General features: G+C 42.2%; 1 protein-coding gene across 1 annotated transcript; it reads right to left on the reverse strand.

Annotated features, from left to right (window-relative positions):
- Positions 1-381: 381 nt before the first annotated feature.
- atpaf1 (ATP synthase mitochondrial F1 complex assembly factor 1) lies at positions 382-17,941 on the reverse strand. Its single transcript, XM_078218744.1, has 9 exons — positions 17,527-17,941; positions 14,859-14,967; positions 12,167-12,220; positions 11,206-11,268; positions 6,759-6,809; positions 6,615-6,662; positions 4,852-4,947; positions 2,721-2,828; positions 382-1,272 (listed from the first exon to the last, which is right to left on the reverse strand). Exons 1-9 carry the CDS (start codon positions 17,757-17,759, stop codon positions 1,081-1,083), a joined length of 954 nt encoding a protein of 317 aa, XP_078074870.1. The 5' UTR covers positions 17,760-17,941; the 3' UTR covers positions 382-1,080.
- Between the last annotated feature and the right edge of the window lie 10 nt (positions 17,942-17,951).

The raw sequence follows: 17,951 nt of genomic DNA on the forward strand, positions 1-17,951 counted from the left end.
TGCACATTCTCCTTGTGTCTGCGTGGGTTTTCTCCGGGTGCTCCGGTTTCCTCCCACAGTCCAAAGATGTGCGGGTTATGTTGATTGGCTATGCTAAAATTGCCCTTAGTGTCCTGGGATGTGTAGGTTAGTGGGTGGATATGGGGGTAGGGCCTGGGTGAGATTGTGGTCGGTGCAGAATCGATGGGCCAAATGGCCTCTTTCTGTGCTGTAGGGTTTCTAAGATCTCCCCCATAAAGTTAACATGCAGGTGCAGCAAGCAGTCAGGAAGGTAAACTGTACAATGATTTTCATTGCAACAGAGTTGGAGTACAAGAGTAAGGAAGCCTCACTGCGAACGTACATGACTTTGATGAAGGGAAGATATACTTGCCTTAAAGGGGGTGGAATGAAGATTCACCAGATTGATTCCTGGGATGAAAGGATTGTTTAATGAGGAGAAATTGAGCAAACTGGCCTGTACTCTGGAAATTAGAAAAATGTGAGGTGAAACACACAAGGATTTGAAAAGACTTGAAAGGCTGGATGCTGAGAGGCCCTTTCTCCTGACTAGGGAATCTGGAACTAGGGAACATAGTCTCAGGATAGGGGGATGGAAATTTCAGACTCTGATGAGAACTTTTTTTGCAATCAGAGGGCTGTGAATCTTTAAATTAACAAACATGTGGATCAGGCAGGAAAGTGGAGATGAGGTTTTGGATCAGTCACAATTTTATTGAATGACTGAGCAGACTCAAATAACCCAGTCCTACCCCTATTTCTTACACTTTTACTTTCCTCAAAGTTGAAACCCTTTAGTTTTAATGAGTCTTTTGTTCATGTGTTATAGTGCTTCATCTGCAACTCTGCTTCATCACATTCAAAGTTGTGAATTTCAGAGACATTCTGATGAGGAGTTGCCAGTCATGAGTACTAGGGGATCATCCCTAGTTGGACCATCCATAATTTCTGGAAAAATCTAGTCCCAGACAATGTTGTTCATAGAAACTAGCGAGCAAAAGTGTCAAACCTCCTCGGTCCACAACAGAGGTCATATAGATTTATTTATATCGCAGCCTTTTCTTCCAAGTTACACAGGTCCTAAGTCTTTGCACTCCGATTTCCCATCAACGAGCCTCCAATTCCACGCTGTTCGATCTCAGCAATAACTGACATATGTTTGAAATCACTGGGTTTATGGTTAAATGCCTCCACCAGATTGTAGATCTTTTGGCAGTCCGTGGCGTAAAAGAGTTGTGCTTCATTGGCTAGGCACTGTGCCTCTTGTACATTCTGTAAGTCAGAAACACAAAGTTCGGTAAATGCCAACATTGTAACCTAGGTTTTTCAACTGTCAATGCTGTTGCATTAAAGTTGGAAAAGTAAGACTTATTTGGTAGTTTCTTCTCCCTGAAAGGATGATTCAAACAAAGGTGTTTTCACAGGGGCAAGAAGCGTTGCAAAACTACTTGTATTTATCCTTTTTACAAATGACCATTGTTCAGACTGGCAAAGAGTGAAGTGCTGTTGTTAATAAAGTCAACAGCTCCACATGATAAAATTACAATTTTTACAGTTTTAAAAATGCTGTCACTAGAAATTGCTTAAGTCACTAAAAGACATGTTTCATCTGTCTCTGTCTACACTTCCCGCTGTCTCGGCAAAGCAGCCAGCATAATTAAGGACCCCACGCACCTTGGACATTCTCTCTTCCACCTTCTTCCTTCAGGAAAAAGATACAAAAGTCTGAGGTCACGTACCAACTGACTCAAGAACAGCTTCTTCCCTGCTGCTGTCAGACTTTTGAATGGACTTACCTTGCATTAAGTTGATCTTTCTCTACACCCTAGCTATGACTGTAATAGTACATTCTGCACTCTCGCATTTCCTTCTCTATGAACGGTATGTTTTGTCTGCATAGTGCGCAAGAAATAATACTTTTCACTGTATGTTAATACATGTGACAATAATAAATCAAATCAAAATCTTTCTTAATCTTGAATTATAATTTCCTTCTATTCTGTTCAGTTTTGCTTGTTCTTTAAAATAGTGGTTTGCTCTGGTGCAGCACACATCTGCATCAGTGTCTGCTCCACTCAGTGATGCACACCCAGTCTCAGCTAGTACACAGGAGTTTGGAGTGGCCAAGGACTGGTGAATGAGGCCCTTTATCACAAGAGGGTGAGAAAGGAAATCAAATACAGATCCTTCCCGAGGTAACTTTCATCATATTTCTCCAATTTTAGTTGGGGTGTTCATACTAAATGATTTTGTGTGTGGAAGGATATACATAAAAATTGGTACTGTGCAACTCTGAAAGATCGCTGACAGCACCATCTATGGGGAATCATAGAGAACAGAACCTGCTTCAGGATGTCTTTATCATCAGCATGTTCCCCATGTACAGGAGATAAAGGCTAGACCTTGTAAAAAAAAACTGCTAATGAACACTGTATGGTTTTTCCTTCCAAGACAGCATTTACACATTGGTGAATACTGCTGTCAACACTCGACGAGCAGTGGTGTTCATTTTTCTTTAACCCTGAAATTAAAACCTCCAATATCAGTTTAAAATAATTCTAGCCCGAGTGATTTCTAGAACAGTCCGTCGATGCCCAACCCTATAATTTTCAATTCAACTCCCAACCACATATTCAGAAAGGAGTTATTTGCCACAGTAGTCACCACTTTTGATGGAGTTTTATTGCGCATTTACAATGTAGCAAAAGGAAATGTTTTACCAGAAATGTTGTGTCTATTTCAGCGGTAAGTAGCACGATGCCCTTCTCCTTCTGGAGATCAGGATAATGATATAGTATAAGCTGACTTGGCGAACTCTCTCCCAAAGACTGCAAAGCAAAGGAAAGAAAACATTGGAAAGGGCCAAAAGAAGCTTAAGACACACATCACCCCAGTGATTCATGAACAGTGGGACGGTTGGCCTACAGACAAGTGGTATAACAAATTAAGGATTAAAAACCAAAGTGGTTTAATGCAACCACAATGTTTCTTTTTATACAATGATTGCCCCCTCCTGCATGCCCCAGATACTTGGTGCAGCTGCAGGCAGGGACTACAGAGTAGGAGCATGACTGCCTACTCTGCATATTTTACAGTGCTTTTCTCATTGTTAACAGAGATATGTGGCAAGTACGGTACGGGAAGTTGTGAATTTCTTTAGGAGGGACATGGCATGAAAAAGATTGAAAGTTCATGAATTAGGGAGACCGACACTTGACTAATGCTGACCAAACATCAATATGAAATACAATAATTACATCAATTTTTAGCTAACTATGGTCAAACATTTATTTTTGCTAATCTGTTGGATTTTGGAAAAAGAAACCCTCGAATATATTAGCAACGCCACTGGAGAGTCCTTTAAACATCGCCAATCATACTGGCCTTAAAGGCACAGTAAAAGTTAGTAGTTAATTATCACAATTTTGGTCTAGACGAGAGAAAAGCTGTAAGGCAACACCACAGGAGACCTAATTATAAACAAATTCACTAAAGTATACTGGTTTTATTGTAATCAGTTATTTTCAGAACAGCATTAATGCACAGCCTGCAGGTATATGATTACTTATACTACGTAATGCATAAATAGTCAGGTAGACACTAGGTTATTAGGAAAGCAGTGGGGTAGTGGTATTGTCACTTGTCTAGTAATCTAAAGACCCAGGGTAATGCTTTGGGGACTCGGGTTCGAATCCTAGCAGGGCACATGGTGGAATTTTAATTCAATAAAAGAATTGTGGATTTAAAAATCTACTGATGACCATGAAACCTTTGTCAATTGTCATAAAAACCCATCTGATTCACTAATTGTCCTTTAGGGAAGGAAATCTGCCATCCTTATCTGGTCTGGCCTACGTGTGACTCCAGAGCCACAGCAATGTGGTTGACTTTTTAACTGCCGCTTCAAGGGCAATTAGGGATGGGCAATAAATGTCGGCCTAGCCGGCGATGCCCACATTCCATGAATGAATAAAAAATAAATTTATAAAGTAATTACAGCAGAGATTCATAGACAAAAGTGAGACTCAACTTCAGATTTGCACACCTTTGAAGCACTTTCTCATGTAGTTTTTATTGTCTAAAAATTGCACAAATCATTGAATTTACTCAAGAATCTTGCTGGGGTAATTTTACCAGTTTCTACTTCCAGCACAAAGCTTCATCGATGAGCTGCACAGATTCATAAAATTACAACTCCTCACTACACTTGTTTTGTACTGTCTACCGGGCACTAGGGGATGCAAGTGCACAATGTAAAATGACTTCTCTTTGGGAGCCAGTGTTAAAGTTTATTATGATTTCCCTCTTTTTTTATTAATTTGTGGGACATGGGTGTCGCTGGCTGGCCAGCATTTATTGCCCATTCCTAGTTGCCCTTGAAAGGCAGTTGAGAGTCAACCACATTGCTATGGCTCTGGAGTCACATGTAGGCTGGACCAGGCAAGGGCAGCAGAAGTCATTTTACATTGTGCACTTGCGTGCCCTAGGTAAGGCAGCAGATTTCCTTCCTGACATTAGTGAGCCAGGTGGGTTTTTCCGACAATGGTTTCATGGCCATCAGTAGATTCTTAATTCCAGATATTTTTAATTGAATTCAAATTCCACCACCTGCCGTGGCGGGACTCGAACCCAGGTCCACAGTACATTAGCAGAGTTAAATAGGATTAATAGTCTAGCGATAATACCACTAGCCATCGCCTCCCCTTTTGAGCAACTGTGATAGGAAGTTTTGATGGAAGCAGGTACATTTACCAAGAGTAACTGTTAACACATCAATGAGCTGCTAAAGAAGTGTTTGTTCCAACATCATTTTTTAAAACTCTGCAGGTCCTCTTCCAGTCAGTCACGTACCTGAAGATTTATTAAAGAAGAAAAGTGAAGCTCAGTCGCAGACCACTGACCCACAAAGAACTCATAACCTGCTTGTCTTGGCAAAGCATACAAGAACTGGAAAAGAACAGGACAATCATCAACGCATGAGCTTAAGGAATTACATGAGGCTTTTTGGGCATGGAAAATGTTGTAACGTACAGCTTGAAATCATGAGTTTATATGAGTAAATGACAAGCCACACAGTTCAGGTTGGGGAAGTCTGTCACCAGAACCCCTTCTAGAATTTAGTCACCCAGACTGGAGAATTATTTTTGTCACATCATTCTCTGAAAAGCCAAGGAGATTGGGTAAAATATCATACCTCTGAACCCAGCCACAGCAAAGAATCATAGAAACCCTACAGCACAGAAAGAGGCCATTCGGCCCATCGAGTCTGCACCGACCACAATCCCACCCAGGCCCTACCCCCATACCCCTACATATTTATCCACTAATCCCTCTAACCTACGCATCTCAGGACACTAAGGGCAATTTTAGCATGGCCAATCAACCTAACCCGCACATCTTTGGAGCTTTGAAGCTGGGCCACAACATAGAGAAGAAATGCAAGAGAAAAAATACAAAAGGGAAGTGCACCCAGATTGCTGGATTCCTTCTACACAATATCTTAATCTCACTATCGGCTCCATTGCTGGATGTAAAAAAGCACTGTTTCCTTTTACAGTACCAAGTAATTCTGAGGCTTAAAGTACTGTTCCCATGATTGGTGAGGTTCTTCCAAACTATTCCACACAAGATATAAAAGTTTCTGACCTGACAGATGATTCCAATCATCCCTTCTATTTTCCAACCTCTCTTGATCTTTTCAACTTCAGCCAATTGCATTTGTATTAAACCAGCCATTAGCAATACTAATATGGTCTGTTTTTTAAAAAATCCACCATGTTCCTTCTCAGCTGTATTATGCACTGTCCTTTCTCCAACTTCCCCCTATGCATCACCTGGACAGTCTCCATTCCCACAATCTCAAAGTTTTGAAATTCTTTATCTCTTTCAGCTTATCCCTCCTCCCTTCTACAATTAATTTATTTTATCCTCCTGAGTGTAGAAAGGTATTTCCCCAGGAACCTGTGTGATTTGGAAGCTTAGGAACAGGAACTGGCCATTGTGCCCCTCATGTCAGCTCCACCATTCAATAGATCAAGGCTGACCTGCACCTCAAAGGGCCCTTGATACTCTTTACCTAACAAAAATCCTCTATCTCGGTCTTGTAAACTCCACATCAACATTTTTTTAAAAAAAATCTTAAAATAATACATTTGTACGATCACAAACCCTTTTTGAGAAATCCTCACCATCACTCAAATCCCATGCAAACAAAACCAGTTAACCCGTTTCATCTCCCCACGATCAAAGGGCAGGGGCTGACAGACCAGCGAGGCCGGCAGCATCAGGCCAAAAGCCAAATTCTTATTACAAAGCAACAGAAAACAAAAACCGAAGGATTTTCAGGGACAACAGCGTCTAATGAAAAAAAAAACACAAGACTTTTAATATACTTGATGTGCCTTCATGTTTGGTATGGGTTTCTTCATTTTTTGTGAGCAATTTGACAAATTGCATGCTTGCAGCTCAAACATATGAAGCACAAACAAAATTTTCACTAAAGCAGCAAGCAGAATGCGCATTATTCTTTTTCCACAATGCAACCACTCACAGTCACATATCATTTTAAAACAGAGATCCCAATATGTTGACAATGAACAGTACTGTTTACTCACAGTGGGGCACTTCTGTGACCTGCTGTGCATCAGATCAAACGTTGCACCCTTTCAAGGAAAACAAAAACTATTACAAAACATGCAATTTAAAAGCCAAGGACAAACAATTTTCTCACATCTTATTCAAATCAAAGCGATACTCACAGGAATTACTGCAGAGATAGTATCCTTCTGAGCAAAATACTGATTCCAAATCTGAAAAATACATAAACACGAATGGAACACATCAAGAATATCTCCAAGATTTCAACAGCTTTTGAAACAAAGCAAATGTCCGTTTTCAATGGTCAAACCCTTAAACTTGTAACTTCTTCCTTCCCCAACAAAGCACATACCAAGTACAAGAATAAAAGCATAAATATTGCAGCTGCTGGAAATCGGAAATAAAAACAGAAAAACGCTAGAAAATGCAGATGTGGCAGCGTCTGTGGAGAGAGAAGCAGAATTAACATTGAGCCCGTCTGACTCTTCAAGTATAAGAAACTGGCCCAATGATTTATCCACATGGGTATCAGGGGATACAAAAACCTCTGCTTTTTGAAGACTATTAAAACAAAGTAGATTAGTTTAAAATAGGGACCACATATATGTTATCACAATGTGCCTCACTTACATATTATACAAAGGTATTGTCTGTATAAGCACATACATAGTCATTTTTGAACAAGTATTACAGATTTAAACTATATTTTTGTGTTTTCTTGTGAGCTTTGACCAATAAGCAATTTACTCCTCCAGCATAATGGGAAATAAGCTTAATTAGACAGGCCACATTCTTCTGGAAGAATGAAGCATAGAGCGTTGACCATATTATCAGGGGCAGGCCAGGCCCCTGGTAATTTTGAAAATTAGGATTTTGAAAATGAGTAGAAGGATTCCGCTTCTAGCTGCAATGAATAAACGTATTCAGCCTCCGTGAAAAGGGGACAGAAAATAGACAAGAAAGATGACTCCCTTCTCATTCCCAGGACTGCAGGTGTTAGGAGTGACCCTGGAACCTACTGAATTTACGTAGATAAGGTTTCTAGGCAACAGCGGGGAGGGGGAGGGGGGAGGGGGGGAGGGGGGGAGAGAAACCTCTAGGTTTGGTTGACCAATGAGTTCCTAATTCTGCTGGAAGGAAGAATGCTATTGGCAAAAGTAAATAAATTGTATTTTAATTGGACCATCCAGCTTGGATGACAGGTTGGGCGGAAGGATCGTATCTTCAGAAATGTATATCTGTTGTGCTTATGTAATGTGACATCAGAGGGAAGTTGCAACCCTCTGACTATCTCTCTCTCAATACGTGTTGGTCAAATAAAGAATATCTTTAACTGCATACTGTCTTTCGCAAATCTTTGTATCAGCTGAATCAGCCGAATACAATACCCCCCCCCCACCCCCCGCACGAGGGACACCCCGAGAAAATCCCCTTAACATGAATCAATGAAATAGCCTAAAAAGGTAAGACAATAGTATATTTAAATTTGCAAGAGGTATTTTTCTCCATCTGTGTAAGATGTATACAGGGTATACATGTTTCCCCAAATAAAGGCACAGGTCCAGGTTTTGTCATTTGAAATTGGCAGAACAGTCGGCATTCACCAACATTACAACTGTGAAAATAGAGTGAGAAGTCTCACAACACCAGGTTAAAGGTTAAACTTACAGAAACTCAGAACACATGCACAGTTAAAGGTGGAAATCTAGAAATTACAGTGCAAATAGAGATGAATAAATACAATCTAATGGCCATTACTGAGATATGGCTGCAGGATTGCATAGATTAGAATCTAAATATTGAAGGGTATGTGATTGTGAGGAAGGATAGGGTGGTTGAAAAAGTGGAGAGGTGGTTATGCTAATTAAAGATGACATTAGCACAACAGAAAGGGATAAATTCAGGAAACCAGGATATAGAAGCGGTATGGGTGGAGATGAAGGATGATAAAGGCAAGAAGGCACTTGCCTGACTGGTGTACAGACCATCTAACATAATGGTAGGGTGGGGTATCAAAGAAGAATAGTGAGAGCTTGTTAGAAAGGTGTAAGTTATCATGGAGGGTTTTTATCTACATATAGACTGGAACAAGTTGGGCAAAAGTAGCATAGATGCCTCTTCATAGGATGTTTTTGGGATCATTTTTTAGATCAGCATATTCTGGAGCCAACCAAGGAGCTGGCTAGACTTGACTAGTATTGTGCAGTGAGATAGGGTTAACTAATAACCTCATAGTCAAGGCAGTAAGCATAACATAATTGAATTTTGCATTCAGTTTGAGGGAGAGATGTTATGTGCTATTCTTAAAAGATGTTATAACAGGACAATCAGGTAGAGTCAACATGATTTTATGAAAGGAAAATTTAGGGTGCATTTAACATCCTCCAAATAAGGGATATGCAACCTCATTGGGTGCTGTGACCTCCACCCAGTAACCCCACTGGCTGGAAGCCAGGGAAGCTTCCAGAAGGACGCAGAGGAAGAAAGATAAGAGGAGACCCCTGGAGGTCACTAGGAGTCACAGCATGACCCACAGTGAAGACAACTACAGACAAGACTCAGTGGCAACACAGAGACAACAGACGAGTGAATACAAGAATCACCTTCGAGGACGAGGGCCCTGAGATGGCAGAGGCTCAGAGAATTAGACCCACGGCTTGGTCAAGTTCATTGGCACACGTATTATTAGAATCTTAGGCAAATAGGGTTAAGATAACTTGGGAAGAGTAACTGTTGTTAATATCTATAAACTTGTTAATATAATCCCACTATCAGACTCACCATGGACTACGCTCCAGAATCGCTTGCATTCTTGGACACATGCATCTCCATCAAGGAGAGTCACCTCAGCACTTCACTGTACCACAAGCCCACGGATATCCTCACGATACTCCACTTCTCCAGCTTCCACCCAAAACACGTTAAACAAGCCAACCCCTACAGACAAGCCCTCCACATACACAAAATCTGCTCAGATGAGGAGGATCGCAACAAACACCTATGGATGCTGAAAGACGCCCTCATAACAGGATATGGCGCTCGACTCATTGATCGACAGTTCCGACGCGCCACAGCAAAAAACTGCACCGACCTCCTCAGAAGACAAACACGGGACATGGCGGACAGAGTACCCTTCATCGTCCAGTACTTCCCTGGAGTGGAGAAGCTACGACATCGTCTCCAGAGCCTTCAACATGTCATTGATGAAGACAAACATCTCGCCAAGGCCATGCCCAGACCCCGCCACTACTTGCCTTCAAACAACCACGCAACCTCAAACAGACCACTGTCCACAGCAAACTACCCAGCCTTCAGGAGAATGGTGACCATGACACCACACAACCCTGCCGCAGCAACCTCTGCAAGACGTGCCGGATCATCGACAAGGATGCCATCATCTCACGTGAGAACACCATCCACCAGGTACATGGTTCATACTCTTGCGACTCGGCCAATGTTGTCTACCTGATACGTTGCAGGAAAGGATGTCCCGAGGCATGGTACATTGGCGAGACCATGCAGATGGTAAGACGATGGATGAATGGACACCGCCCGACAATCACCAGGGAGGAATGTTCCCTTCCTGTTGGGGAACACTTCAGCAGTCAAGGGCATTCAGCCTCTGATCTTCAGCTAAGCGTTCTCCAAGGCAGCCTTCATGACACACGACAATGCAGAATCGCTGAGCAGAAACTGATAGCCAAGTTCCGCACACGTCAGGGCGGCCTCAACCGGGATCTTGGGTTCATGTCACACTGTCTGTAACCCCCACAACATGTCTGGGCTTGCAAAATCTCACTAACTGTCCTGGCTTGAGACAATTTACATCGCTTTAGCCTGTACTTAACCCTCTCTCCACTCACCATTATCTGTACTTGTAAAGACTTGATTACCTGTTAAGACTTGCATTCCAACCATTATCTTGTAAATTGAGTCTGTGCCTATATATCCCCTGTTTGTGAACCCAACTCTTCACTCATCTGATTAAGGAGTAGCACTCCGAAAGCTTGTGCTACCAAATAAACCTGTTGGACTTTAATCTGGTGTTGTGAGGCTTCTTACTGTAATTGGGTTGAACAGCGAACTGAGTCTTGTCCTTTCATTCATCTTGTAAATAAAGGCACCTGGTAAAGTGTATGAGATATAGGAACTGGTCAAAGTGTCTGTCCACATTTCACAGACAAGTGGAGAATCTAGGACTAGAGGCCACTGTTCAAAAAAAATAAGAGGTCACCATTTAAAACAGAGATGGGGGGGGGGGGGGGGAATTCTTTGAGGGTTAAAAGGCTTTAGAATTCGCTTCCTCAATAGGTGGTTGAGGCAGAATTTTTCAATATTTTGAAGGCAGAAGTAAATCGATTGTTGAGAAGCAAGGAGATGAAAGGTTATCGGGGTAGACAGGAGTGAGAAGTTGAGGTTAAAATTCGATCAATCACGATCTTATTGAATGGCGGAGCAGGCTTGAGGGGCAGAGTGGCCTACTTGTAATTCATGTGTTCATATCAAAATACAAAGCATGAAAATTCTTAGTTAATGGCAAACCAAATCAGATGCTTTGATAAAGCGATTGATGCTTTCTTTTTAAAATTTGACTTCGTAAATAATTACCTGCGTTATTTCATCAGGAGTTTTTTCTTGCACCATGTCCAGATTGAGAATGGAATGAAGCGTCTAAAACAAGAATAAACCAAAAGACTCAAGATACATCAGGCAAATCAGCTGAACAAAGAAAATAATGAAGGCGGCTGAAGTTGGAAATGTTGATTTATATTTAGACAAAGTAATCAGGAGCAATTACTTCAGATTAAAAATAGTGAAAGCTATTTTTTTTGTTTCCCTTTTACATCTTCTTTAACTTTCCTCTCTGAACTCCATACCATTCCAAAGTTGACAGGACAAGACAACCCATGTGAAAACAACTGCTGGTCTATGAACAGATGCTAGAGCTGTGAGAAGTTTTCAGCCTTTGTGGGTTTCCTCCGGATGCTCCAGTTTCCTCCCACACCCCAAAGATGTGTGGGTTAGGTTGATTGGCCATGCTAAATTGACCCCAATATCAGGGGGATTAGTAGAGTAAATGTGTGGGGTTACGGGAATAGGGCCTGGTGGGATTATGGTCAGTACAGACTTGATGGGCCAAATGGCCTCCTTGTAGGGATTATGATTCAGTGAAAGCAGTTCACTTTTATTCATCATGGAGTGAGGAAAATTCCAAGCTACACATTGCTAACATACATACCAGATGCTCAACACTCTGACTCAGGCAATCACTCACAGCATTGATATTGATTCAACTGTAATCCAGTTCAGGTTTACAACTGCAAAATAATCTCAATCAGCCAAGATGCCCCTGCACTATTCTGCATGCATGAGATCAAAACAGTTTCAGGCTTTGCGCATTGCTAATCTTAGCTGTCATAGTTTTTTGGCTCAATTTAAAGAAAACTATCAAAAAAAGAGAAAGGCAGCAATTAAATGGATGGTTTAAGCAAACCTATCAAGCATGACAGTAGCAATGAGTGCATTTCTCTATTAAGCGCAGAGTTTCAGGGGAACACACACCTCTTACCTTATCCTTGAGACCAATTGGCTTTCCAGTTGTTCTTTCGCCAAGTTTTTTTGACTAAAAAAAAATAAACATGTTTTAAAAAATACTCAAACGCAATCAAGTTCTGGCCATCCCAGGACCTAGCATCATCTAACCATGAGTACTTAAAAAAAAACAATTGTAGTCTACTGCTCAAATCTAGCCACCTAGTTGTTTAATTAAAGGAACTTGCAAATTATTCGTGAGACAGATGACTGATTCAATTTCACACTAATTACTGGCAGATTCCATTTAAAAAGGAATTTACACTCAGTGAGCACAACACAAAAGCATTACAAAATAATTTGAACATAAAATGTTCATAAAAAGTCAAACACAAATTATTCCAATAAAAGGGAAATGCTGCAGAAACCCGAAATTACAACAGAAGAGCTGCCAACACTCAGCAGTTCTGGCAGCATCTGTGGAGAGGAAACATTTCAATTATGAATTTTCTTCAGAACTGAAGGAAAGTAGAAATATGATCGGTTTTAAGTTACGGATGGGGGTGGAAGAAAACAGAAGGTCTACAAGAAGGACAGGAAAGTTTAAATGACAAAGATGTAATCGAACAAAAGGCAAAGGGAGTGTTATAATGTTTGCAAAGTCATTTAATGTTGTAAAGAAAGAAAGCATTTGTCCAGAGTGTGTATGAATGGCAGAATAATGAACACCTCAAGTCCATAATATCAAAAGTGGCACGCGGCAAAAAAAGAATCAAAATGGGGGACAGAGTTTGTGATTTGAAATTGTTGAACTCAAATGTTAAGTCCAGAAAGTGCCTAATCGTAAGATATAATATGGAGATGCCGGCATTGGACTACTGTGCTAATCGGAAGATAGAAGAGCTGTTCCTTGAGCTTGTGTTGAATTTCACTGGAACACATGCAGAGACCGAGGACGGGAATATGAGCGTGACAGCAAGGTGATGAGTTAAAATGGCAAGCAACAATAAGCTCAGGTTATGCTTGCAGACTGAGCGGAAGTGTTCCTGCAAAGCAGTCACCCAACCTGCTTTTGGTTTCCCCAATGTAGAAGAGACGACGTCGTAAGCACTGAGTAGTCCACTAAATTGAAACACCTAGGAGTATTTGGAACCTTGGCTGGTTGGGAGAGAGGATTAAAGGGGCAGTTGTTACACCTCCTGTGATTGCATGGGAAAGGGAAGTGGTGTTGAAGGTGATTGAGTAGCCGCCAAGGATGTCACAGAGTTCCTTTCAGAATGGTGACAAGGGAAGGGAAGATGTTTTCAGTGGTGCGATTATGGAAATGGTGGAGGATGATCCTTTAATGGAATATGGAGGTTGGTGGGGTGGAAGGAGAATCAAGCAGAATCCTATCTTGGTGGGAGGGAAAGGGATGCAAGCAAGAGATGCAGGAAATGGGTTGGACATGGTTGAGGGTCTTGTCAAACACAGTGGGAGGGAATCCATGATTGAGGAAAAAGGAAGACATATCAAAAGTGATGCAAGGTTGCATCTACTTTCCTGCCTGCCCCATAACTCTTGTAGGTCAAAAGTCTGCCGAAAGTAGCCTTGAATATATCCAATGACTTGGCCGCCACTGCGCAGTGGAAGAGAATTCCAATGACTAACAACCCACTGAGGGAAGAAATTTTCATCAACAACCTCTGCGGCAGCGTGTGGAATCTCATTCCCTCAGAATTAAACTAAAGTTGGAAATTTAAAAAAACTTATTTTATCTCGCTCTTAACCTCATCGGCCCTTTCCTCTTGACATGCAGGTCTGAAAATTCTTCAATCTGATAATTGAAGAATGATGCTATTCTTTGAACTGGTGAAATATGTTTCAGATCTCCTATAGAGGATGACATGCTGGATTAGACACCCAATGACATGTTTCCACTGAGATGTGTACAACAACTCTGGACAACTGTCAGTGAGCCCTGTACTTTCGCTGCTAACCATAACATCGGGATCATGTGAAAGGAAGTGCAGCACGTTTCCAACTGAATACACGTGTGTAATTGCAATCATTCCTGACTCAATTCTGGCAGTTCCCAGACATTGCACAGGGCGATTTTCATTCTTCCATGGATTGATGTCTGTAATAAGCCAACAACAGACATGCAATGTCTAAAGCAGGAAGTGTAAATTAGACATAAATGTACAACAGTTGCGAAGCAATATACAAAAAAAACTGTCATTAAAAATCTTTCACTGCAGTCACAAACATTGTAATATTTGAAACATTTTAGAACATAATCACTGTGAACTTCCATGAAGAGGTTTCTGTTCTACTGTTGTAGTTCCAAGTATGTTTCTGCTGAAGTTGCAGCACTGAAATAGGATAAAGCCCTAAGAAAAGTTACATCATTCTGCACCACTACCCACTCCACCACTATGCCCAGTTGCATAAGGTCCATAAAAAGAGAGACTTGGAAAGTGTAATGGCTAATAAGACACTTGTTGTTTACCAGGAGAGTGATGTACAGCTACGGAGTTCCCCTGCCCTATCCCACACAGGCAGTTCCTAAATAGCGACCATTCTATTATACTCAAAAGAAAATGAATCCAGAGAACTCACAATAACAAAAAGGGATTTGAGGAAACATTGTAATTAATGATATAACTGATGTGTTCATAAGGATAGTTTCTTTTTAAACGCATTCAGGTACAACACATTTTAATGAAGAAAATTGTACAGATTCTTGCCTTCTCTTCCATGAGTCTGATAAACTCGCCCTGTTTTGAATGTCCTAAAGGGTGTCTCTTAACATCTTCTTTCTTTGCCATACGAGCTTCATATTCATCTGGTTTTGTCCTAGAATCAAAAAATATGTGCATTTATGGAGAGGTTTAATGCAAACATTTTAAAATTCATTCATGAAGTGTGAGCATTGCTGGTAATGCCAAAATGTATTGCCCCCTAATCATCCTCAAGTAGGTGAGCCATTTTCTTGAACTGCTGCAGGCCACGTACTGTATGAGCACCAAGTATTGTTCAGGAAAGGGTTCCAGGATTTGGTTCAGCGACAGTGAACGGACAGCGATATTGCCCCAGGTCAGGACTTGGAGCGATTCGGAGGTGGTGGTGTTCCCATACATCTGCTGCCCTTGTCATTCTAGGTAATAGAGGTCACAAGTTTAGGTGTTGCTGAGGGTGCCTCGGTGAGTTGCTGCAGTACATCTTGTAGATGATACACACTGCTGTCACTGTGTGTGGTGGAGTGAAGGTTCAAGCTGGTGGATGAAGTGCCAATCAAACAGGCTGCTTTGTCCTGGATTGCATCAAGCTTCGTGAGTGGAGAGTATTCCAACACACTTCTGATATGTGCTTTGTAGATGGTGGACAAGCATTGGGAAGTTCAGTTTCTGGTTAATGGTGATCTTGCGGATGTTGATATTGGGGGGATTCAGCGATGATAGTGGCACTGAATGTCAAGTAGAAATTGTTGGATTCTCTGTCGCATTGGCAATAGTCACTGCTTCAGTCTGTGAGTCACAAATGCTGTCATCAGCGAACATCCCCCTTTCGGACCTTACGATGGAAGAAAGGTCATTGATGAAGCAGCTAAAGGTGGTTGGGCCTAGGACAGAATCCTGAGGAACTCCTGCAGTGATGTCCTGGAACTGAGATGTTTGACCCCCAACCACAATTATCTTCCTTCGTGCCAGGTATGACTCCCCTAATTCCCATCAACTCCAGTTTGGCTAGGGCTCCTTGATGCCACAATCAGTGAAATGTTGTCTTGGGGCAGTTACTCTCACCTCATCCAAATTTAGGTAAGGTGGAATGAGGTCAGGTGTTGAGTGGGCCTGGTGGAATCCAAACTGAGCTTTGATGAGCAGGTTTTTTTGCTGTGCAAGTATCACTTGATAGCACTGTCGACAACAACTTTCATCACTTTGCTGATGATCGTAAGTAGACTGATAGGGCAGTAATTAGCTGGATTAGATCTGTCCTATTTTTTGCAGACAAGACGTATGGACAATTTTTCACAGATTGGGCAGGATGTAGTGTTGTAACTGTAGTAGAACAGCTTGGCTAGGGCTCATTCTAGAGCACAAATTTTCAGTACTATTGCCAGAATGTTGTCAGGGCCCATAGTCTTTGCAGCATCCAGTGCCTTCAGTCATTTCTTGCTATCACGTGGAGTTTTTTATTTATTCAGTCAAGGGATATGGGTTTCATTGACCAGTCGAGCATTCATTGCCCATTCCTAGTTGCTGTTGAAAAGGTGGTGGTGAGTTGCCTTCTTGAACTGCTGTTAGGGAAGGAGTTCCAGGATTTTCACCCAGCAACACTGAAGGGCAATATATTTCCAAGCCAGGCTGGTGAGTGGCTTGGAGGGGAACCTCCAGGTATCTGCTGCCCTTATCCTTCTAGGTGGTAGTGGTTATGGGTATGGAAGGAGCATTGGTGAGTTCCAACAACAACACATCTTACAGATGGTGCACATTGCTGCTGTGCATCAATGGTGGAGGGAGTGACTGTTTGTGGAAGGGATACCAAACAGGCTGCTTTGTCCTGGATGGTATCCAGCTTCTTGAATTTTGTTGGGGCGGCACTCATCCAGGCAAGGGGAGAGTCTTCCATCACACTCATGACTTGTGCTTTGAAGATTGTGGACAGGCTTTGAGGAGTCAGGAAGCAAGTTACTCATCGCAGGATTCCTAAACTCTGACCTGCTCTTGTAGTCACAGTATTTACATGGCTAGTCCAGTTGTGGTTCCAATTAATAGTAAGCTCCCAGGCTGTTGATAGTGGAGGATTTAATGAAGGTAATGCAATTTAATGTCATGCGGCAATGGTTAGATCCTCCCTTGCTGGAGGCTGTCATTCCCTGGCACTTGTGTGGTACAACTGTTACTTGCCAATTGTCAGCCCAAGCCTGGATATTTTCCAAGTCTTGCTGTATTTGGACGTGAACTGTATGGAGTGAATCCAATTAAGTGAACACTAGTGTCTCTGATACTGGTAGCCTCAGAAGGCTGAGAGGGATCATCCACTCGGCACTTCTTAAAGGTTATTTATTAGTGTCACAAGTAGGCTTACATTAACACTGCAATGAAGTTAATGTGAAAATCCCCTAGTCGCCACACACCAGCACCTGTTCGGGTCCACTTCGGCATGGCCAATGCACCTAATCCGCACGCCTTTCAGACCCTGGGGTGAAACCTGAGCACCCGGAGGAAACCCATGCAGACACGGGGAGAACGTGCAAACTCCACACAGACAGCGACCCAAACCAGGAATCGAATCGAATCCCAGGTCTCTGGTGCTGCGAGACAGCAGTGCTAATCACTGTGCCACCATTCCGCCCTTCTTGGTTGAAGATGCAGTATATAAACCAGCAGATGAGAACAGCCTCTCCCTCACCTCATGAGCTGCTGGATCTTAGTCTGGTATTTGCTGTAGAAAGGATTTTTCTGCAGCTCCTGCTCATCCTCGGCTTGACTTAAAATGCCGGACAGGGAGAAAGTGCGGAGCTGGTCGGACACCACGCCGAGCCCGAGGGGGAGAAGGCAGCGGTTCCTAACAGCCAGGGTCCGGTTGGAAAAGGACCAAAGCTCCCTCACCGCCGCCATCTTATCCGCTCCCCCCGTGCACATCACAGAGCTCGGGCTGGAACCGCGCCCCGGGATAAAGGTTCCGCCCTCCAAAACTTTCAATCGCACAACTTCAAAAATCAATACTTCCTTAGTTTCATTGAATTATATTAAGAACAGGCTTCACATTTAGCTGCGAATTATAACTGACGCTGGACTGAGCTGTCGTGATGCAATGTGCTGATAAAAGGTCAA

Source organism: Mustelus asterias, chromosome 8 (assembly GCF_964213995.1).
Source record: "Mustelus asterias chromosome 8, sMusAst1.hap1.1, whole genome shotgun sequence".
NCBI lineage: Eukaryota > Metazoa > Chordata > Chondrichthyes > Carcharhiniformes > Triakidae > Mustelus > Mustelus asterias.

Excerpts from the sequence above, each read along its gene's own strand:
- atpaf1 (XM_078218744.1), bottom strand. The coding sequence starts at position 17,759 with ATGTGCACGGGGGGAGCGGATAAGATGGCGGCGGTGAGGGAGCTTTGG. Across the intron at positions 14,968-17,526 it reads AAGATCCAGCAGCTCATGAG|GACAAAACCAGATGAATATG; the intron begins GTGAGGGAGAGG and ends TTTTGATTCTAG. Across the intron at positions 12,221-14,858 it reads TCAGACTCATGGAAGAGAAG|TCAAAAAAACTTGGCGAAAG; the intron begins GCAAGAATCTGT and ends ATTTTTTTTTAG.